The 22,610-nt window shown below is 50.7% G+C and overlaps 8 protein-coding genes across 8 annotated transcripts; 5 read left to right on the top strand and 3 right to left on the bottom strand.

The window, feature by feature from the left end:
* Positions 1-1,294: 1,294 nt before the first annotated feature.
* On the bottom strand, positions 1,295-4,171 carry N7525_003892 (uncharacterized protein; the record flags this gene model as incomplete). The annotated part of the gene is made up of 3 exons (XM_002566350.1): positions 1,295-3,582; positions 3,633-3,788; positions 4,015-4,171. 3 exons carry the CDS (start codon positions 4,169-4,171, stop codon positions 1,295-1,297), a joined length of 2,601 nt encoding a protein of 866 aa, XP_002566396.1.
* Positions 4,172-5,785: 1,614 nt separating this feature from the next.
* Positions 5,786-6,286, top strand: tim9 (protein transporter TIM9; the record flags this gene model as incomplete). Its single annotated transcript, XM_002566349.1, has 3 exons — positions 5,786-5,793; positions 5,898-5,967; positions 6,092-6,286. 3 exons carry the CDS (start codon positions 5,786-5,788, stop codon positions 6,284-6,286), a joined length of 273 nt encoding a protein of 90 aa, XP_002566395.1.
* Positions 6,287-7,405: 1,119 nt separating this feature from the next.
* On the top strand, positions 7,406-8,910 carry N7525_003894 (bifunctional alcohol dehydrogenase/S-(hydroxymethyl)glutathione dehydrogenase; the record flags this gene model as incomplete). Its single annotated transcript, XM_002566348.1, has 6 exons — positions 7,406-7,426; positions 7,495-7,509; positions 7,595-7,709; positions 7,809-7,944; positions 7,994-8,631; positions 8,696-8,910. The coding sequence occupies 6 exons, from the start codon at positions 7,406-7,408 to the stop codon at positions 8,908-8,910; spliced, it is 1,140 nt and encodes a 379-aa protein (XP_002566394.1).
* Positions 8,911-9,815: 905 nt separating this feature from the next.
* N7525_003895 (putative 1-aminocyclopropane-1-carboxylate deaminase) lies at positions 9,816-10,862 on the top strand (the record flags this gene model as incomplete). The annotated part of the gene is made up of 1 exon (XM_002566347.2): positions 9,816-10,862. One exon carries the CDS (start codon positions 9,816-9,818, stop codon positions 10,860-10,862), a length of 1,047 nt encoding a protein of 348 aa, XP_002566393.2.
* A 202-nt stretch (positions 10,863-11,064) lies between these two features.
* N7525_003896 (inositol-3-phosphate synthase INO1) lies at positions 11,065-12,666 on the bottom strand (the record flags this gene model as incomplete). The annotated part of the gene is made up of 1 exon (XM_002566346.2): positions 11,065-12,666. The coding sequence occupies one exon, from the start codon at positions 12,664-12,666 to the stop codon at positions 11,065-11,067; it is 1,602 nt and encodes a 533-aa protein (XP_002566392.1).
* A 2,239-nt stretch (positions 12,667-14,905) lies between these two features.
* N7525_003897 (uncharacterized protein) lies at positions 14,906-16,505 on the bottom strand (the record flags this gene model as incomplete). The annotated part of the gene is made up of 2 exons (XM_002566345.1): positions 14,906-15,558; positions 15,614-16,505. 2 exons carry the CDS (start codon positions 16,503-16,505, stop codon positions 14,906-14,908), a joined length of 1,545 nt encoding a protein of 514 aa, XP_002566391.1.
* Positions 16,506-17,672: 1,167 nt separating this feature from the next.
* On the top strand, positions 17,673-19,197 carry N7525_003898 (uncharacterized protein; the record flags this gene model as incomplete). The annotated part of the gene is made up of 7 exons (XM_061212856.1): positions 17,673-17,705; positions 17,759-17,830; positions 17,889-18,150; positions 18,206-18,649; positions 18,735-18,841; positions 18,901-19,000; positions 19,067-19,197. The coding sequence occupies 7 exons, from the start codon at positions 17,673-17,675 to the stop codon at positions 19,195-19,197; spliced, it is 1,149 nt and encodes a 382-aa protein (XP_061069877.1).
* A 1,100-nt stretch (positions 19,198-20,297) lies between these two features.
* Positions 20,298-22,485, top strand: N7525_003899 (LIM domain-containing protein; the record flags this gene model as incomplete). The annotated part of the gene is made up of 3 exons (XM_061212857.1): positions 20,298-20,406; positions 20,455-20,571; positions 20,630-22,485. The coding sequence occupies 3 exons, from the start codon at positions 20,298-20,300 to the stop codon at positions 22,483-22,485; spliced, it is 2,082 nt and encodes a 693-aa protein (XP_061069878.1).
* Between the last annotated feature and the right edge of the window lie 125 nt (positions 22,486-22,610).

Here is a 22,610-nt window from a genome sequence, read left to right on the forward strand (position 1 = left end):
CCGCGCAGCCCTTACATGACGGAGGAAGAGAAGCCACAGATCTTCAACCTATAATTCATATTCAGTGAACATATCCGGTCTAGCAAAATGTTGGATGAACGAGAGGTGGCTTATAACCAGGACAACGATTGCTAGCAAGATGTGGTCAAGCGTATGTATGTAGGTACGCACCATATATTTCCCTCTTGTCTTCCATTAGGAGAGGCTATTCGAAACCCCTTTAAAGGGTATTCCCTTGTTTACTGTTTACCTAAATGCATTATGCACGTATATGCACATGCAGATGACAGAGTGCCCTAAATGGATTCGACCATTTTTATACCATCACAGCAAGCAGTTGTACCTATCCGATAGGCTTCACTCAGTATTGTGTAGATAGAATATAATTATCGATATTCAGTGCAAGGAGCATCCAGGCCATTCCAAAGTTGTGATATTGCTGCTTAGTCGTAGGAATAGCCCAGATGGTGCTTCGCTGACTCGTCAGTGAACTTGGCCCCGGGGAACTCCACGCCACCTCCTAGTCTTCCAGGCGACAACATCACCTTCACCATCAAATACGCACAGGAAAGCAATTGCTCCTTTCTCGGTGGATTCTGAGCTGATGAATACCATTGGTACGATGTGGACTAACGAATTCCCCAGGATTTCCCTGGCGCGGCACTCCGGTCACAGACACATCCTACAGCTATGCAGAAGAAGCGCGAAAGGAATCTTGAAAAACAACATCCCTATTCTTGCCATCGGATTTATAGCAATAATACCAAACCGATAACGCAGCTGGGCCTAAAAATAGGACAAGAACGGGGGGGGGAAAGCACGAAAAAAAGATCAAGACAGACCGGCTGCAATCGCAGAGACAGGCGTACATTCATTCCACATGGCAACGTGATCAACTGAAATCCGGAAACGGGCTAATAATACGAAGAAAGCTTCGGACCATTGCGAGGAGACGGGTTGGGAGCAACGCGATAAAGAATACATGGGGGTCATTCAGAGGGAACTTGGAAGGCACCACGCCATCCAATCGACAGCAAAGGGATGAAAGTGCAAGAGGGTCACGAAAACGAGGGCGAAGCCCATTCATCACGAACGAAAATAAAAAACGAGAAAAACAACATCATCCAACGCCTGAAGCGACGCCAATGCTCCGTGAATAAGCCATACCTTTTAAATGGTCAAACAAATCCTGCACAACTTGATAAAAGACAGAGGTGCAACCGACGGAGGAGCAATCGTGATAATAATAGGAGTGGGAGAAAGGAAACAATTTGTGAGAACAGTTTGAAAGAGATCAAGCAGCCGAGGTGGACGACCCTGCGGTCTCTTTCAGGATTTCATGGGACACCGGTGGCTCTGGTGCAGACACGGACTCGGTAGCAGGCAGTTCGACGGGCTCCTTCTGGTCGACGACAGGCACAGCCGCCGACGCCTCAGGGCTATGCGGCTCTTCGGGGATAGATGGGGGGAGACCAGCGCCAGGCAAGGGAGACACAGGTGAGCGCATATGCTCTTCCTTAGGTTGTTCACGTGAGACGTCGACTGAGGCAGAGTTGCCATTTGTCAGCTCTGTAGCAATAGGAGAAAGAGGCTGGTTGGCGAGTGCAGGGTCGTTCTCCGACCGGGTGGGGCTCTTTGTGCGCTCACGATCATCCCTAACACCATCCCGAACCTGAGCGACCTTCGCCTTGAACTTTCCGAATAAACTCTTCTTCTCGGGTTCTGATCCTATGGAGGAAGTGCCTTGAACGCCAGCATCCAGGCTGAGTGGGTGGCTAGAGAGGTCCGTATTTTGATAGTGACCGCTGCCGATCGAACTGGTGCTTTGCTCAGCTCGAGGATTTGTCGCCCCCAGGGGTGGAGATGCGAAACCCAATCCAAGCTGCTCCGTGGTGCGCTTTGGAGACCGATGGAACCGCCAACTACGACGATTCTCGTGGCGAGAGACATCGTCAGGCTGGTCCATGTCAGACTGATCAGTGAACGATGAACGCGAGTTCATGGAGGGCGTGCGCGACTTGTTAGGTCGCAAAGAGTGGTCAGTGTGAGGTTGCGTTGTACCCTCTGCGAGAGCCGGGTTTGGCTCAAGAGGGTTCTCTCGGTTGCCGAGTGTCGCAGTATTTGGCGGTCTTGGAGTGGTGTCGCCAACAGCAGCTTCCCCGGAACGGTTTTCCTGCTTAGCTTCAATGTCCGCACTGGGATCTACACTCGAGGCGTGGAGGGAGTTGGCCGAGCTTTGTGCGCTCATGCTTGCACTACCGGGAATGCGCTTCTTCTTCAGGCGGTTCGGCTGCCGATGTTCCTTCACTTCACTATCTTGTGGCGGTGACTTTGTGAAGAAATTCGAGAGTTTACGCTCACGGCTTGGCGTGACAACCTGTGGGGGTGGAGCGACTGGGGGTGATGCGACTGCTGTGTTGAGATTCTCATGCGGTCTGGCAGTTTCGCTAAGGCTGAGACGTTCAGCAGCTGCCGGAGGCAATGGGCCATGGGTTGACGTGTGCACATAAGCATTTCCTGGATTCAATGAAGTAGCCGACCGACTAGGGGTGTGCTGCTCGGGACGCTGCTCGGGAGTCTGTTCAGGGACCGCCTGAGGAGGCGCCTGAGGCATCGACTCAGGGATCGGCTGGGCCTGCTCCGGCTCTTCGCGCACTGATGGCGTTCGACTAGTGGATCGAGAACTCTGATGAGAAACAGCGAGGCCGGAAGGGTTGTTCGAGCCAGTGTCGTTGGCTCGTGCATAACGAGCGGAGGTCAAGACGGGGCCCATCTTTGAGGGCAAGGTGTTGCTTCGGTGGACACCGCCGCCGCCGCCGCTGGTGATGGAGGTGGGAGTTACTGGGCTTTGAGCGTTGTTGGAGTGACGGGAGTTGCGCGACGAAACGGAGACATTGCGTCGGATGCTGTCCAACTTGCGATGACTTTCTGTGTTCGCACTGGCGTTGGATACTGATCGTCGGATAGTCGGATGAGATGCGGGGCGTGAAATCCCTGCCTCGACCTCTTTCATAGTCTGCTCATCGGCAGCCGTACCGCTCATTCCGAACAGAAAGTGATCCTGGTTCTCAATCAAAAAGATCAAGACATCCTGACTCAACTTGTACTCCTCCGGCGACATATCGTGCTGGGGGTGGGACAGCATGCCTGGTTGGAAGATCGCGGACAGATTAGCCGACGGCATGCGGTTTTGATCGGACTTCGAGGCGAAGACCGCGAGAAGATCGAGGATATAGAGGAGCAGTTGCTTGTTCAATGGGGGCAACTCGATGATGAGGTTCTGGTATGTCTCGACCGCCTTTGCGTGATCGAACTTATCGGCATCGGCTGTATCCTTGCCTTCTAGGACCTGTCGCTGGTAGATACGCAGAGGTTCACGGAAGCGCTCGTAAAACTCCAATGGCACGATTGGTTCGGGCAACTGGTTCAAGTATCGGCGAAGGACGTTTGCTGCATCATGAACGGTATATCCGGACCAGTCGAGTCCTTTGCCATATCGCTCGGGGGAATCGAAGACCTCTTGAAGGTCCTTAATACGCTTGGCTGATCCGTTTAGACGAAAAATGCCCTCCACATCCGTTGCTAAAATAGGTCAGCGATAACTCATCGAAAACAGCAGGGTAAATGCTAACCTTTTTCTTTTAAGAAAACCCCACACTTTGCGACCACGATGGGCACGTATCCATAAATGAAGCTCTCGCCATGGTCGTTGGTCAAGGAGATTGCCACATTGGCATATTTGATGCTGACATTGAGCGCAATCCCGAAGATGCCGCAAGGTGCCTCTTCTGCGATAAACGGGTCAGCATACCAGTTCGCAACGATGAAAACCCAAACAAATCAATTGAACAGCGACCGAAGTCGCAGCTCCGACATGGTTAACTGCAGCAACCATGCCCTGTGCGACGAGGGGGCTTAGGGGATTGTCGCGAACCGCCGCGAGCCGAGAGCGCCCCAGGACACATTTACGCGGTCGCCTGTGTTCTAACATCGCATTCACCAAAAATGGCTTACCTTTCAATTCATCCTTTCTAGTGCTTCGTTTGAACTGCTTCCACCACGAAGCTAAATCTCGCTTTGATGGCGGGGAGTTGGCGCCGACCGGATCGGGTGAGGTGGGGAGAGGGTGGACAGGGTCAGCCCCCGGGTGCGACTTGCCGACCGTCACCATGGCGAGTCCGGAAGGCGACTCGAGATGGAATCGAAGATGCTGGGAATCGGACAAGCGCGGAGAAGTGGGCGTGTCGATCGAGGGGATTCGGGAAGTTGAAAGGGCCCTGCGTCACCGCCCTCGTGTGGGAAATCCTGGGGCTGGGCCTAAAATAGCACAGACACGTTTCCGAGGGGAAGAAGAGCCGAGATGGGATTCGAGAATAAGAAACTGAGAATAAAGTGGTTGAGAGGAAAATGAGAAGGGGACGGTATGTGTGAGAGTGTGATGGATGAAGGGATGCGAAAGGGCTGAAAAGGTCAGGGTTTCGAAAGGGTCAATGAGTCGGGGGGCACGAGCCAAGAGCCGAACACATATGACAGAGATGATTCCCTTTACCTTGGTATTGTTCAGGGGGGGATTTTCTTCTTTTTGAGAATAGGCTACGAATAGAACAATTTAAAGACCCAAGGTTCCCGGGACAAGTTAAAGATGGGTCAGGGTCGCCTGTCATATAGATTAAATTGGATCAATGCACGGAGTACAGGGTACACAATGGCTACAGGGGCAGAATTTCGAATTGGGACATCTCATTTGCTACATATAAATACTTATATGGGAGTTGCAATATAGATCTTCCACTAGTAGAATTTCTGGAATTTCTAGAATTGGAGCATAATTAGTATGAAGAACAGCACCCCCGCCACTACGACGTAGTCTGGAACCAACGGGTCTTGGATAGTCTGGAACGTGTTGGACCATTTTAGGGGCCCTTTTTGATTTGAAGATCAGTCGCTTATATCGGGTTTCATATCTTCCGGACCAGGTACCGATTTTCATTTACCCTGGTTTTTCAACTTGTTTGGCCTTTGGGTTAACAACGTGGCCAATGAAGTTGAAGTATACGGACCATCTGCTTTATAAGAGCATATCCGTTGTCACTTGGCCCACTGCGGGAAAGTGTATCTTGGGTACAGGGTAGTCTCTAGAATGACATAAGACATCATATTTGTCCTCGAGTCCTCTTTCCGGTCTATTTCCGGTCTTTTCAAATATCTTCTGATGATGCATGTTCAACATGGAGGTTTTGACATCATATTGTCACCTATACCGGTGAAAACTCTAAATAACATAACTAAAAGAGAAGGTTCTTTTCAGCCTGGGATGTAACTTTCTAACCATGGGCACAAAACCCTTTGACTACACGTAAAACTTCATTAAGGTGGCATTAGCTGTTCATCGCGTCATGAAGTGAGGTTGAAGAAATATTAGTGACGTTGAGATATCACGTGGAACGGGATTCCAGATTAGGAATATTCCTCCGAACGGATAAACCTCTTGCGAGACTGTTCTGGAGTACCTGTCTATCTGACGCCATTGTTATAAATGTGGACTTCTTATAGACTTGAATTTTAGGTGGCTGGAAAATAGTTGGAGTAAATTCCCTACGCGCCAGACGACTAACAAAAGCTGACATGTTTCACTGTTGTGGCCTGGTAGCTAAGGCACAATGATATTCGGGCTAATATTTCTCCGGCACCCGAGAAGCTCAGAACCAGCGGAGCTGGCAGCTGGCAGGAGACTTGTGGAAAGCATCTTACCATCAAACCATCCTGATTTTATTCATCTATCACAATGGACGGGTAAGTACCTCCTTTTGAACACGCTTTACTTCCCTGCCATGTTTTTTACTGCAATTGATCCTCCGGATCATTCTCTGGGCAAACCGCTAATACTCAAGTCACAGACTTAATGCATCGGAACAACGCGAGTTCGCTTCCCGCATGGAGCGGAAGCAGATGAAGGAGTTTATGACTGTATGTACCTGCTTCCTTGCTAAAGTCTCGACCTCTGCGCTTATCCCCCTGCCCGTGGTCCCGTCTGCCTGCCATCAACCACCTGTCTTCTCCCATGTTCAAGATCTAACGTCCCTTCTTTCAGATGTACTCCAAGATGGTCCAGCGCTGCTTCGATGACTGTGTCAATGACTTCACCACCAAGTCACTCATCAACCGCGAGGAGACTTGCATCATGCGCTGTGTCGACAAGAACCTCAAGAGCTCCGCCCGGCTGAACGAGCGCTTCCAGGAGCAGAACGCTGCCATGATGCAGAGCGGCTCCATGGGAGGCAACTAAGGGTCTATTTTGATAATAAGAAACATATTGTCGAGCACGATTTTCTATTGTGGCAACATGCATTGGATGAATTGGGTGATTGGCAAGGCGGCTCGATCGACCCGGTTGTGTCCGGCTCGGCAGTGGCTTTATCTGGATGTTTAGAGGGAAGACAGCGTGGTCGATGACCTATTGGCGAGGAAGCAGACAGGATCGGCTCCTTTCCGTGTACCATAGTGACTAGCACGGGAGATATCTACCTCTCCTCTCCCGGGGCTCAAAATACAAAAGACTTATAACGAAATGAGACGGGGCCATGTTCGTTGGACGGGTTCGCAAAGTAGTGCTTAGCTGGAGCTGACTTTGTCTTCCCATACTCGAGATATATCCTTTGCTGCTATCAAGTAACGCAACTTAGCGGTCGTGAAGGCCGAGGGCGCGTGTTTCTTGTTTCTTGTTTCTTGTTCCTTGTTTTGCTTATTTTGGTATACGAACCCGAGGTTGAAGATTGTCGGATATTTTCTGTCACTGTCGTCCTTGTCGTCTTGCTTCCAATCCAACGCTATGTCTTCCTTTATCGGTGTTTCGGGTTGCCGGAAGGCGGATATATCGACTATTCCGCGATTGATGCGGCCTTCCGAGGTACCCGACGCGCTGCTTTTGTTAAACACTGGTCTTCTGAGAGAAAAATGGAAGAGAATAACGAATGTCAGTGTAAGTAATCGGACCTAATCAGCATTGAATGTGCCAAAATATAGTGCTAATATTGTATACATATGTAGCACACCTAGGCAGATAGGGTATGTATACCCCCTACGGCATTTCCCCGCGGAGCTCGGGAGCACTCCCGATCACGTATATTCCTTTCTATTCGAAAAATGGCGTTTATCTTACTGAGTTTCCCCAAGTGGGGAGAATAATATGAGGGGACTTGTAAAACTACTCGGATCTCCAACTTCCCAAAAGGTGCTTTATCTTTCCCCTCATTCCCGGCTCCACCCCACCCCCGTCCTTCAAAAGCCCGTCATTTCCTCTTCTCTTCTTCCTCAACCATCGTATTCTTGATGTGAGTCTTATTATTTTTTTTCCTTGGCATTTCCGGACTTTGTTAACAATCTTCTAGTTCAGGAATCATACACAATGGCCAGCACAGTAGGACAGGTAAATTACTCGGCCTTGTTTCTTGATTTTCCCTAATTGAATAATCTTGCTGACTCGAAAATCTGCAGACAATCACTTGCAAGGTAAGCTCGATCCGACCGCCCCGCACATATGACGTCGCCCAAGACAGCTCACGTCTGGGAATCATGAATGCTGAACAATCGATAGGCTGCTATTGCCTGGGAGGCCGGCGCGCCTCTGTCCGTTGAGGACGTCGAGGTCGCTCCCCCCAAGGCTGGTGAGGTGCGCATTAAAGTCCACCACACTGGCGTTTGCCATACCGGTAAGCCCCGCCATCAGCCCCGCCTTCTGCACGGAAAATAAAACAAACGCCGAAACAAACTCCGACCCTATCAGCGTAACAATTATTGACATCCCACAGATGCCTACACTCTCTCCGGCAAGGATCCCGAGGGTGCTTTCCCAGTTGTCCTCGGTCACGAGGGTGCCGGTATTGTCGAGTCCATCGGCGAGGGTGTGACCTCCGTCAATGTGGGCGACTACGTCGTCGCTCTCTAGTATGTTTTCGGCTCCGACCTCGGCATGACAGTCCACTGACAATTGTAGCACCCCCGAATGCCGTGAATGCAAGTTCTGCAAGTCTGGCAAGACTAACCTCTGCGGTAAGATCCGTGCTACCCAGGGTAAGGGTGTCATGCCGGATGGCACTTCCCGCTTCAAGGCCCGCGGCAAGGACCTCCTGCACTTCATGGGTACCTCCACCTTCTCGCAGTACACCGTCGTTGCCGATATCTCGGTCGTCGCTGTCACTCCTAAGATCCCCACCGATCGGTCCTGTCTGCTCGGCTGCGGTATCACCACCGGTTACGGTGCTGCTGTCGTGACTGCCAAGGTCGAGGAGGGCTCCAACGTCGCTGTCTTCGGTGTCGGCTGTGTCGGTCTGTCGGTTGTGCAGGGTGCGGTCAAGAACAAGGCCGGTATGATCATTGCTGTCGACGTCAACGACGGCAAAGAGGCCTGGGCTCGCAAGTTCGGTGCTACCCACTTCGTTAACCCCACCAAGCTCGCCGGCAAGACCATCCAGGAGCACCTGATTGAGATGACTGATGGTGGCTGTGATTACACTTTCGACTGCACTGGTAACGTCGGTGTCATGCGCGCTGCCCTCGAGGCCTGCCACAAGGGCTGGGGTGAGAGCATCGTCATCGGTGTGGCTGCTGCTGGTCAGGAGATCGCCACTCGCCGTAAGTTAATCCCGCTGTTCTTCACTTCCCAATGTATATTCGTTTCGTCTAACGCACGCCGCAGCATTCCAACTTGTCACCGGTCGTGTCTGGAAGGGATGTGCTTTCGGTGGCATCAAGGGTCGCACACAACTGCCCGGTCTGGTCGACGACTACCTCAACGGCGAGCTCAAGGTGGACGAGTTCATCACTCACCGCCAGTCGCTGGATGGTATCAACACCGCTTTCGAGCAGATGAAGGAGGGTGATTGTGTTCGTTGCGTCGTCGACCTGCAATAGGCGCAATATTTTGGCAGTCGATATAAAATACCTGATGTGAAATATGACTTTAATTATTTCTTGGATTCGAATTTTTCTATATAACAGTGCAATGCATTGGGGGTGTATGGACTTTTGTAGGTCTGAGGTTGTCTTCAAGGTCCTCAACCCCGCGGCACCTTGAGGGTGACCTCGGATGTGTAAACACTGACATCAGCTCAATGGGTTGCCTAAAGCAATAATGCCTAAAGCAATAATGTCCCTAGAGCCATCAGTTAAATGCAATTGCAGGAAGATACGTGTTAGCACCGTTGTAGATCGAATAGATAATACAAGCCGCATAACCGTGGCATTCGAATGTCTTCAATGTTAGGGCCTAAGTTAACTAGCGGCCGTTAACGTCTAATATTTCCTTCCGACGTTCTCTCTTCCTCTCCTTTTGGGTAGCCTAAGCCTTCTAAACACGAAGCATGCTCCACTTAGAACAATAGCCGCGGAACAAAGTCAAACATACCGTTCAGTTTATGCTCCTGCCGGAGAGGGTCCGAAATCCCCACCGCGTCCACACCAACGAGCAACAGATAGAGGTCCCAGTCTCGGTTCTACTTCGGAATAACGTTGCTGGCGACCTGTGATAGGTGGTGAATTGCCCGCATATAGCGTGATTCATGCACTGATGGGTCTAGGAGGGGCTGCTTTGCGTTATCAGACCCCATTCCCAACTCCGCTCGCCGCGGCGATGCCCGCGGTGATATTTGCGGGGGGTATATAGTCCTGGACATCATGGTGTACAGAACGAACTCGTTCAAAACCTTCTCTACATTCTGTCTATCACTCTTGCTTTACTCGTCTTATACTTCAGAGCAAGTCTTTCGACCAGCACCACAATCACCACAACAACAACCATACCACCTACAATACCCAAAATGACAGACCCAAACCCAGTCACCCTCCCAACCCCCTTCTCCACAATCCCCCGAACCCCCCTCCTCCTAGGCCCCTCACCAATCCACCCCCTCCCCCGCATAACAGCCGATCTCGCCAAAAACAACCCCCACCCCATGGTAACAATCTACGCCAAACGCGACGACCTAAACTCCGCCTACGCCTACGGCGGCAACAAAACCCGCAAGCTAGAGTATCTACTCGCGGACGCCCAAGCCCAAGGCTGCACGACCCTCGTCTCCATCGGCGGCGTGCAAAGCAACCACACGCGCCAAGTCGCCGCCGTCGCCGCACGCTCGGGCCTAAAAGCCCGTCTCGTGCAGGAGCACTGGGTCGACTGGACAGACCCGGGCTACGAGAGCACGGGCAACATCCAGCTGTCGCGGCTGATGGGCGCGGATGTGCGGCTCGACCCGTCCGGGTTCGGGATCGAGCATAAGAATACCGTGCAGAGGGTTGTGGAGGAGGCGAGGGGTGATGGGGAGAAACCTTACTATATTCCTGCTGGGGCGTCGGACCATCCGCTTGGTGGACTTGGGTTTGCGCGGTGGGCGTTTGAGGTTCGGGAGCAGGAGGGGGAGATGGGGGTTTTCTTTGATACGGTGCTTGTTTGTGCTGTTACGGGGTCGACTTTTGCCGGCATGATTGCTGGGTTTAAGTTGCTTGAGCGGTTGTATCCTGCGGATGCGAAGAGGAGGGTTATTGGGATTGATGCTTCGGCGACGGTGGAGGCGACTCGGGCGCAGGTTTTGAGGATTGCGAAGAATACTGCTGCTAAGATTGGGCTTAGTGAGGATGATATTACGGAGGATGATGTTATTCTTGATGATCGGTACCATGCTGGTATCTATGGTGTCCCTGATCGTCAGACTTGGGATGCGATTGAGTACGCGGCGAAGATGGAGGCGTTTATTACTGATCCTGTCTATGAAGGGAAGAGCTTTGCCGGCATGATGGATATGATTCGTCGTGGGGAGATCAAGGGGGAAATATCTTGTATGCCCACCTCGGTGGGCAGTTGGCCTTGAATGCTTACTCCGAGCTTGGTCGGACCAATGAATAGACATATGAATCTGGTTAGAGAATGAGAATACGCTTACATGAAAACTACGAATTTATCAATAGGAAGGATGGTTGTAGTATGTTTAGGCTTGTAAGCTTGTATTGTTAAACGAGTGACTGTAGTTGGTGCGCAAAATGATCAAACTAGGGAAGCATGGACAACGTCCTTTAGAACAGCTTGTGCTCAAGGGTCATCTCGGACTCTGGCTGGAGACCAACGCAGGCACGGAAGATGTTGATAAGGGCGGAGCGCTGCTTGCCCAGGGCGTTGACGACGGGGGTACCGGGTGGGGTCAGGGGAGCCTTGAGCATGTAGCTGAGAATGCTCAGAACGCTGTGGAAGCCCTTGTAGTCGTCGCCCTCGCTGTCAGACTTCCAGCTGATACGGGTCATCATCTCGGCGAGTAGAACTAGGTCGATGATCAGGGGCGAGGCCAGGAGCGAGTCCTCACAGATGTTGAACAAGCTGATGGTCTGGTGGCCACCCATGAAGATCTCGGCGTAGTACTCATCTAGAGCACGCTTGTTGTCACCGACAGCAGGCATGTACTTGATGACGACAGTGTGGTCGGGGTGTTCATCCTTCTCGTAGAGGATGTGGTTGGCCGCGACCATGTCATCCACAACGTTGGACTTGGAGATTTCCTTGGAGCGGAATTGCTTCTGGGAGCTCAGATTCTTGCCGTCATTGTTGCCCAAGTGGTTGTAGCTGGCAATGGAAGTGAGCTTGATACCAGCGTTGATCAGGAAGTCAACGAGGGCAGACTTCATCTTGGTCTGTCCAGACTTGAAGTCGTCACCGCCAATGAAAGCGCGACGCTGCTCGGCCAACTGAAGGGCACCAGGGACAAAGGTGTTCTGGGGCGAGCCGTTGATGAACGGAGTGTCCTCAAGGATCGAAGCCACAGCGAACACAGTGGAAGGGGCAACCTCGAGGTGACCGGCCTTGATCGAGTTGATCAGGTTGTCGGCAGTGTCGTTGACACCAGGGACGATGTCGGCGTACCGCTCAGTGTTGGCAGTCCACATGACAATCACCTTATCCAAGCCGTTCTGGGCCTTGAAGTCGCGAATATCCTTCTGGATCTGCTCAACGTGGGCCCAGCAAGCCTTGTCACCCTCGACGACATTGTCGGCACGGTCCTCTTGGTTGGCAGCGATGAAGTCGGGGTAGTAAATACTAGGCAGCGGCTTCATCTCGGCCATCTCCTTGCGGACCTGGTTCTTGAGGGTGGGCTCCAGCACCTGAGCACGGTCCATGGACTCGGCGAGGTTCATACTGCTGATATCCCAACCGCCAATGGCCAGATCGTTAGGGTGGGCCATGGGGAGCAGGTCGTGGAAGGGGATGTTGATCTCCTCGCCGGTCTTAGCATCCGAGCCCAACTTGACAGTGGAGCCCATGACGATAGAACCGTAGTAGTTGGAGGTCTGCTTGCCATCGCGGGTCTCCCAGGAGAGGTTACGACGGTTGGCCAAAATACCAGCAGTCACGGTGGAACCGTTGTTTCCACCCCAACCGACCAGCATCATACCGACCTTGCCAACCTTGCGGTTGACCTTGAAGTTGTAGTTGGTAGCCTTGGGAGTGGCAACCAACTTGTTGTCCGCGGTGCGGGTGATCTCAGTAGTCTGATAGGCGTACTTCGACTTGATCTCGTCATCAGTATAGACGACATTGGGGGACTGGACAGTAAACAGGGAAGATTCTTGGCGAACCGACCCGTTCAGCGCGCCATTGGCAGCATCCGAGCTAGCGTGAGGAGCCATTGCGTTCACAGCGGGATGAATAGGCGAATTGATAGAAGTGTGTGTGATAGCGTAGCTCTAACGGATGTAGGGTGCGCAGTCCGATGCTCCTCCACGGTTGGATGAGCGTCGGCCGTTGAACGGGTGGTGCCGCCTAAGGAGGAGTTAGCAATTGGACTACTATATGATCATAGCTCTAAGAGGTCTATAGAGGGGGGACTCACGAGTTAAGACTTGTCGCGAAAATTTTGGCGGTTGTATGTGACCACTGTCTCGAAGAGAAGTGATCTGACCTGCTGACAAGGTTTATACGAACCTAAAATAAACGGAGCAAGAAGATTGAGGATTGAGGATAAGAGAAGAAGAGGAAAGAGAGAAAGAGGAAGTGGCAGGTGGGCGACTTTATGTGTCTCCGCCTGTCTCCGGGGGCCTGGTCCACCGGTCCCTTGTCCCCCGGCTTCCCCCTTTTCGACTTTTTTCTTCTTTTTCTTTTCTGTTTTTCCCCTTCGCTTCGAGCTATTAAATTGGCTTTCATCTTATTATTGGTTGTAATATCTCACCGTCTATTCTAGGGCTGTCCATGGTCTAGCCGATACCGCAGTAGTCATTCTTTTCGTTCCTGCATATGGAGTATAGCACACTGCAAATGTCTTTTGTTTCCCTTGTACTAACTCCAGGTACGGAGTACATAGCTACCTATGTTGTAGATGATGCATCGTGATCAGCGACCTAGCCCATTTTATTCCTGAATCTCCAGTTTTTTTTCCCACTACCGTCTGGGGCTCCGCTTCCGGCTTCCACGGGTTTCCCTGGTGCCTGGCGACCCGAGAAACTCCTTTCCGGATACGAATCCCGGTGACGTATTTCGGTTCTGCATTTTGTGATTGAATTCTCATAGAGCTGTGAGCATTATATTCCAATTGCAATTGAATTGCAATTGCATTGTACATGTAGTTTTATAGAATAACCCCGTGGACCTATACATCATGCCACGAGCCCTCTGTTGGACCGTGCAGCACATCGGAGGGGCAGGCTCCGCGGGGCAAAATGGCGGTCAGCCCATCCACGTTTGGCAGATCTGGAATTGCTTTATTATTACATTGTATGTATTATTATCTTCTAATATTATCGACTTGGTAGGACATACGGAGTATCAGAGGAATCGTACAGAGACGATAGGTGGGTTGTACATGCAAGTGCATTTACGGAGCTCAGGACCTAGCCATAGGCTCCATGATGTTTGCATCCTAGGGCATCCGAGGTTAGTGTGTCAGCTCATGTTGTCTCATGTATTTCTGTATTAGTTGTTGATTTTACGTTGCTCAACTGTGTTGGTGCTGGTTTATGCCTCCGTTGTTAAGTGAGATTTTCCAATGTTGTTCCCTTCTGAGTGCAATCTTCTATTAAAGCGAATCATATCTGCAAAACTATAGAGCCCCCATTTTCTTAAGGAGTCTGCTAAAAAGGACTACTGAAAAGACAATCGGAGAAGACCACTAAGACACGTTCCGGCGGAAGGACCAAGGGAAAATCCCGCCTTCCAATTCTTATGTATCCTACACTTTCCTCTTACGGACGAAGACATCCTGCTCCATCAATTCTTCCCATCCTTCTCGTCAAATTCCATCTAGAAGAGTCCTTTTCCGAGGGAATCTGTTCTAGTGGAGTGTATTTCCCGGTCTCTGGGAACACCCAAGTCACTCTGTAGATGCACTGAACGCCTTGGTGAGACAGCCACCCTATGAAAGGAAGCTTGAGTCTGTATGGGATGGTAGCAAGCCCCTGAAAGAGGCCTTGAGCAATTGGGAATTTTTCTAAACCAACATCTACGCTTAGTGTTATCTGTCTGTGTCTTCCTTCATCAGTCTGGCGACAAAAACAGCATACAGGCGACAAAAACAGCATACATAGTTCTATTCAAGCCTCAATTACAATGAAATGGGATTGCTGTTGCCGTCATTATTCCGTCCACGGTTCCTGTATACATATGTAACCTCATAAATGAGATCAAAAGCATTCCAAAATGGAACCTAAATCCTTTGGTAGTCTCATGATTGGTATATAAATGAAGAGTGGTAAATACCTAGTAATGCCATAGTAAGAAGAGCTTACCTCTTCCATGCTCAGGCACAAATATCGCAAAATTTACTTCGTTAGAAATAATTTTAATTCTTTTGTATGGCAAACTATTGTCATTTCTTGTTGACCAAACACTTCAAATCCTAACTCCGTTCGTATTGTCAAACAAACATTTATACTCTCAAACAGTCGGTACTCTATTGTCTTTATTCCCCAAAGGACGATCTCCCTGGGGCTCGCGACCATTTAATCTCTTGTGCACCTGTTTGGCCACACGAACAGAGTCTGACCAGCCCGTGGACATAATAAATACCTCATCTATGTCTTCCAACGAGAGGCCTGCGGTTTCCGGGAAAAATAGATAAACAACCGGTATCATTGCAAAATTCAGACAGGCAAAGATGAGAAAGTATTTCCACCCAATGGCATTGAAGGCGATTGGGGTGATCTCGGCGACCAGAACACTCAGAGCCCAATATATGCTGGAGCCGATACCGTTGATGGTGGTACGCAGACTGAGAGGTGCCACTTCGGATGAGTAGAGAAATGGTACCCCGCCAAAACCGAAGACCATGCTGAAGTGAAAGATGAACATAAAGACCACCGCTGCGTGCATGGAAATGATGTTTGTCGACTGGGAACTAAGCGCAGCCACTAGGGCCATGGAGATTGTGTTGGCCGTCGCACTGGACAACAATAGAAACCGGCGACCAAATCCCTCTATAGTGAACACGCATAGAATGCCACCAAAGACACCGGAAAGTTGATAAATGACCGCCAGAATCATTGATGTTGTTGGGCTAAGGTGAAGGTAGGTATGGAAAATTGTCGTAGCTGGTTATCCATGAGCGAGGGCAATTGGATGGGATTGAAAGATTAGGGAACGTACTGTAGAACGTGATAGAGTTGACACCAGTCAATTGTAACAGCACCAATCCCCCTGTTGCAACAGATGCGCGATGGCAGATTCTTTGATGTCCCATTTGGAATATTTGGCACAAAGACCCTTTACCGCCGACAATAGCTAACGAGGATTCCACATCCAGTATATCCTTCTGGACCATCTCACTGTCCATTTCCGTGTCTCTCAGGGCTGCCAATACCTCACGAGCAGCAGAGACTTGGCCCTGTTGGACCAGCCAACGAGGCGACTCGGGCATATGAGAAGTAAATACGATCACAACTATGCAAAGTATGATAGGCAATCCAACAGGGATACGCCAGCTTGCGCTGTTGGCGACATAAGACATCCCAAGGTCGACGAGTAATGCCAGGGTTAGACCCATTGAGACAAAGATGCCTGTGGTCCCAACATGCGCACCACGCTTGCTAGCTGGTGATATCTCCGATTGCCAGATAGGCACAGTGGCTAGTTGGCCACCAGTGCCCAGACCTAGAATAACCCGTGATACCACCAACTGAGAAAGGGGGAAAGAACTAGCCATGAGGAATGCCCCTATCAATTGCGTCACTGAAGCGAGTATGATAGTTCGTCGACGTCCAAGCATATCACCTAGCCCAATGCAAGCGATGGCGCCCAAGAAACCACCTGCTGCATACAAGGCTACCACGGTACCTTGAAGAGTCGATTTGTGGTGTTTCTCTGAAGGCAGGGCATTGCTCACATCGATTTCAGGAAATTGGGACTCGAACCAGGGCATGGTTAGAACTCCCCCTAGTAACCCTTGGTTATAGCCTAATGACATGATGGCAGGCATAACCACGCCAAGCAGTGCTACATGATTGAGGCGACTGCCTCGGAGGCCAAGAAAACGTGTCATTTAGTGTGCAAAGAAGGTTTGGAATAAAGTTGTTAGTCTGGGGAACTTTGCCAGGTGCGAAATTTAGAATTAATCAGAGATCCTGCAATTGTGTCGTGTGAGTTCGATCCTTGCATATTTGTTGTTTTCTTGCATTCCGATCTCACTCAGCCTCTAGAAATGCATGTTTTACAGGTTCAGCAAGGTGTCCATTAGCAGAGATATTTTGAGTCTCAGATAAAGAAGATCTATGAATGAGATATCTGCAAGGGGTGCACCATCTCATTGTTCGGCAGTCGGACTCGATTGCTACAACGCAACAAGACAATAGAATTGGCCTATAATAATACATAGTCTTTGTTTGAAGCCCCTACGGTGCTTTATCTATCGAATTTCGGTTTAACTCCTATAGCGTAGGGATTATTTGATGATTCGGTAAAAATATATATCCATGCCATTCGAGAGATGGACATTTCTCTTTATTATTGTCATTTTCCCTAGAACAAGCTATCCTTAAAATGGGGCCTTAGAATACTAATAGTACTAACCCTATCGCCACCTACATATTGGGGCGCCCGGATTAAATCCCCCGCAGTGGGGAATTTCCCCGACGGAGGATGTGAAGAAAATCAACATCTCCGTCATGCCTGGTGCGAAGAACCCCCAATGTTGGTAAGCAATGACCTAAATGATCTTAGCGGCTTTTGAGACTTTGACTGATTATATTCAGTGATCCATGCCGTGTACTTCACCATAAATGTAATACTACCGATTCCCCCGCACAACCAACTCTCCGCTGACTGGGATAGGTGACGGAGTCTTGCCACAATGCAGCCGATGCGTCCGCACAGGTCGCGAATGCACTCGTGGTAAAAAGGAAACCAAGTTTCGACAGGCAAAGGGTCGGACAACGCGCACTAAGTTTCCTAGCAACCAAGTTTGGCTCCGGCCACCACCTAGAGGTTGGATTCTGCACCCGTTTCCCTGAGATCCAGTGATCTAGTCTGACAAAGGACCGTTATCTAGTGGACTTTGTGCTCGAAAGCGGAAGCGGCCAAGTGGGTAGCTCGACCCCGACGCCAACCAATGTCCTGTCGCCTGCCGGGAGCTTGCATAGTCATGCCGACTCCATTCCTATACCGGAAAGGGTGTCTCCCGGGTCCTCATATACTCCCCCTTTGCCACAATATGGTTTCCCAAACCAGCAAGTACATACGGGAAGTAGTGCTGTTTCGGTAGCACCCTCGGTGGGCACACCTGAACGATTACCCCAGCGACCATGGCCCTTGAGAGATCCCGAAGAGGCGCGTTTGCTGCAACATTTTGTGGAAAAGGTTGCGCCCTTTGTAAGTGATTATCTTGTGTTCTAAATGATAAGCTGTAGTCTGACTGTATGATATAAAGTTCGATTGCACGGATCGCCAGCAGCATTTTGCCATCCATATCCCCTACCGAGCACGCCGCTGTGAGACATTATTCAATGCAATATTGGCCATGTCAGCTCGTCATTTGAATCGCACAACAGGGTTTGACCCTTTTGTTTCGGACCATTATTACCAAGCATGTCTGGCGAAGTTGATCCCTGCGCTCAATGACCACGGTGTTACGATGGACGATGATTTACTGTCTGCTACTGTCATCCTTCGCTTGCTGGAAGAGTTCGATGGTGAGTAATGGATCTGTCCCCTGGTGCGTCAAGAATGCGCTGACCAAGCTCATAGTCCCACTCGCCGGGTCCGATATTCGAGGCCACTCCTTCGGGACAAAGGCTTTCATACGGTCCCCTTCAATGATGACAACAACCCCAAGTCTACGGCAGGCTGTCTACTGGAGTGGCCTACGCCAGGAGATTTACAATGCCCTTAGCCTCCACCAAGCCCCAGACATTGAGCTGAGGTCCTTGGACTTGGATTCCCACCTTAACTCACTGGGCCCTGATGCGGGTGATTGCGCATGGGCGAATCAAGCCATCACTCATTGTGCCCACGTTTTGGTGTTTTGTTTCGGGGAGGGACCTCGCTCGGCAGCTGTCTACGCAGATCTTAAGGCACATAATCAGCAATGGAGTGAGACTCGGCCAGACTCTTTCGACCCTTATTTTGTGGGTGAAGATGTGGCGGTGGGAACCCAATTCCCTGATATTCGCTACGGGTGTCCATGGCATGGTACGTATCGGGCGACATTCCAGGAAGTGGTGTTTCCAGGAAGTTATTTAGGTTATGAACTGCGGCTAATCGCTTGGGGTTATAGCAATTGGCAACCAATATATCGATCTTGCCCAGATCTTGCTTTCTGTGCACGATCCGACTCTGCCTACGGTTGGACCTCTGCGCACGCGTCTGATCCAAGAGGCCGATGTACGTGTCTGATTCCAATCTACATTACGTATTCTAGCAGAGACTGACAGGTGATTTAGGATCACATCCGCAGGGGGATTTGGAAAGTATGTGGCGCTTCGTTATCTAATGCCTCTGTGCCTCCAGCCATGGTTGTTGGGTGCATGGCCATCCATCTCTGTAAGCAGCGGAAACCACTGTTCATTATTTTCAAGTGAGTATACATGAGGCTGACCAGGATCACAGGGGGCGATCGCTTCACAGACCCACATGAACAGGACCATTTGATCCAAGTTCTTATTCAAACTGATGCACTCCATGGCTGGCCAACCCATGCGCTGCAGCGACAGCTTCGGGAGAAGTGGGGCATGCGTTGACATTGGTACTACATCAGGAGAGCAGCAAGAGAGCGAGAAAGTGGACGAGAGACTGTCTCGCATCTCCCCTAATCCGTGTCTGAGCTTGAGGCACCGGCGCGACAAGATGATCGTCCCTCTCCCGCTCGCCATCAGAAGCCCCATACGGGGTAGCATCTGGTCTGATTCCCACCCCGATCGTCACACGCGTTATTCGAGCCTTCAAGATCAAAATACCCGGGCTTGGCGCGTTAAATCCTGCAACTACCTAAACGGTAGTAATGTACTCCGTACAGAGTACCTACAATACAATATACTTTGTCCTCGGGACAGAGTACATGTGTACTTCTGCTTTGGGCCAAGTGTCAGGGTCATGCATGATCCGAGTGGAGAGCAGTGACCAGTAATAGGAGTGGGCACCCTGGACGGAGGGAAAACATGGCCCCGCGGATCGCCAGCACGGGCGAAACCACAAAGTTGTTTGTGTTTTTCTTTGCCGTGTCCTAAGAATATCCCAACATTTGGGACTGTCGCCACATGATTACAGAAGGCCTTCTAGGGGAGAAAGTCTGATTTTACAGAATACATGTCAGAAACTATTCAAAATTCAGACAGGTACCCTTTCAAGGGTTCCAAGGTTTCCACGATGATCCCCACTGATCGAAAGATTGCCTCAAACATTGAGCAATGTGATTGGCGGATCCAACATCACGGACCAGTGGCATTGCAAGTTGAAGTATCCTTTTCCATGGAGCTCCACTGTTTGGGTCAGGGGAGAATTCCTTTGGATGGTAGAGAGTATAGAATAGAACTACTCCGTAGAGAACTATCTATCTACGTACTTGGTTAGAGCTGAAAATAGGATAATATCATGATATAATACTCAATAATAATAAATATTAATATAATATAATATAATATAATACCCGTAACCCCTGAACACAGTTACGCACCCCCTTTCCGCACTGGAGACGCTAATCACACTAGCGTGGTTTTCCAGTCACAAAGCAGGGCCCCAGTACAATCGCTAATTCTCCTCAACTTCTCTCTACTGTTGTAGACTCTAGAATAGTCTTCCCCATATCTCGAGGGGATATGACTGAATTCGATGTTCATCCTTGATGGCTTCAATGAACATGGGCATGTTGCCCACCATAAAATGCTCCAATTGTGGGTGCAACGTCGAGATCTCCTCCATGGGGGATCATACTTGCATTCGAAATGATTTTGGTAGGCTTTGAAAATATTCAACACCTAGTTAACGTGCTGACTTTATAGCAGTCGCACCTACAACAATTCCATCACCCCCTCCATCGGCAGGCTTCGATTCGGATCGATTCATGGAGACGAAAGTTGGCCGGGGCCCTCCCCCGGCCATAGACCCCTCCGCTGCAAGTATGTCTCAATTGCCATGTGGGGAGTGCAAGGGATCCGCGACTAATCCGACATATAGATCGAGCATTTTTGCAGCCAAATATGCCGACACCAGCTAACAGTGTCCATCTATCACCTCTCCCTGCCAGTCCAGCACCCCCTTCCATGGTGCGCCCGTCTCAACACAGTCTGAATGATGATTCGGTTTTCTCATTCCCCATGCCTGGAAACCGGTCACCGACTGAAGTGAGGACACCAAGTCCAATGATGGATCGGACTGCGCTTAAAGCACTACCACCAGTCCCGCCGGGACAAGCGCTGAGTCCGACCCCAGAGAATATACATCTCCCACCTAGTCCGCTGCCACCTAAGTCCCCAGATACGAATCATCACAGGGGGGAGTCGGCAGTGAGCAACAGCAGCTACCGGTCGTCTTTCGCCAGCAGTCGCTACGGCGATTCCACAACGAGGTCATCAACGAACAGCCTCTCGCGTGGTTTCCGGTCATTTATGGACGACACACCACCGGTGCCACTGGCACCTCTCCGCACCCCCAACAATACTTCTTTCCCCCGTGATTCCAATGTCTCGGTGGTTTCATCCCGGATTAGCAAGGAGGAAGCCAGCGGATTCGACTTTGGTATTCCCAAAGGCCAAAATCAAACTACCGGACTACAAGATCTGCCGGAGGAACCCCCTTCGACCCAGTTCCAGGATCATCCTGAATATACCGCTTTCAATTCTGCACAAACCCACCTTCACCCTGCAACGGCGGCAACAGAGCCAGGTAGTGATGCGCCAAGGAAAAGCTCCAACGCAAGTACGACAAGTGCATTCTCCGTCACTAGCTTCGCCCGGGCTCTCGGTCTGGAGGACCAAATGAATCACTCTGAAACTTCTGGCTCGGATTCATCGCCTTCCGATGCACGCAGTGGTAGTTCCATGTCCAGTCTTCCCTCCGATGTCAGCTTGAACCCGCATAAGCCCACCGATCCGCTCAACCTAGGACCCTTGGTCGAAGAACTGCCCGCGCGGACTCGACAGACGATTGTAGAAGTACCCGGCCGTATGCGGAGCACCATGGAAGATGTCCCTCCTATCCCAGCTGCTTTCTTCAGCCCGGATTCACCTACTGACCCTTCAATCAACCAAGGTGGTGTGTCATTGATTTCGGAGAAGAAAGACATACCCCCGACTCCGACCACACAACAACCAAAACAGTCTATCCCCCGAAAGCCCCCTCCACAACGATCATTCACAGCCCCCATACCACAACCACAAACACCAGCAACACCAACCCGGTCCGCGACACGCTCGAAGGGGAAGTGCAAAGGTTGCAACGAGACAATTACAGGAAAATCAATCTCATCCTCGGACGGCCGTCTCACAGGTCGATACCACCGTGGCTGTTTCGTTTGCTTTGAGTGCCACTCTCCCTTCCAAACAGCCGATTTCTACGTCCTCAACAACAGACCCTTCTGCGCACAACATTACCACGAGCGTAACGGGTCCCTTTGCGCCGGCTGTCACACCGGAATTGAGGGCCACTACTTGGAGACCGTCGAACGGAACCCTGGGCGCTCAGATCGTCGTCGATTCCACACCCAGTGTCTGCAGTGTCGTACATGCCACGTCCTTCTGAAGGGCGACTACTTCGAGTGGAATGGCGAAGTCTTCTGTGAAAGAGATGCTCGCCGAGCCGCTGCTGCATACCACCCACCACCTCCTGGTCCTTCTGGTCGTCGCCGGCCAACTCTGCCCTCGTCTCCCTTGGCCCAGTCTGGCCACTTCCCACCGGGCTCGTACCCTCCACCTGGCGGAAGACCTGGACCTGGACCTGGACCGGGGCCTGGACTCCACCCCGGTGCTAGATTCCCTCCTGGCGGTGGAGGACGGTTCCCCGAACGACGGACAACTAGGCTTATGATGATTTGAGTAAATCATCTTCTCATTCTTCTTCCATGCGAGCTTTCGAAATTGCTGAGTTGCACATTCCTATTCTCCGCATCTCTACCGCGGATTCATCACCCGCTTTCTTCATTCAATTACATATTGCGATA

The sequence above is a fragment of the Penicillium rubens genome (genome assembly GCF_028828025.1).
Source record: "Penicillium rubens strain IBT 27055 chromosome Unknown utg000002l_segment0_segment0, whole genome shotgun sequence".
In the NCBI taxonomy this organism is placed as follows: domain Eukaryota; kingdom Fungi; phylum Ascomycota; class Eurotiomycetes; order Eurotiales; family Aspergillaceae; genus Penicillium; species Penicillium rubens.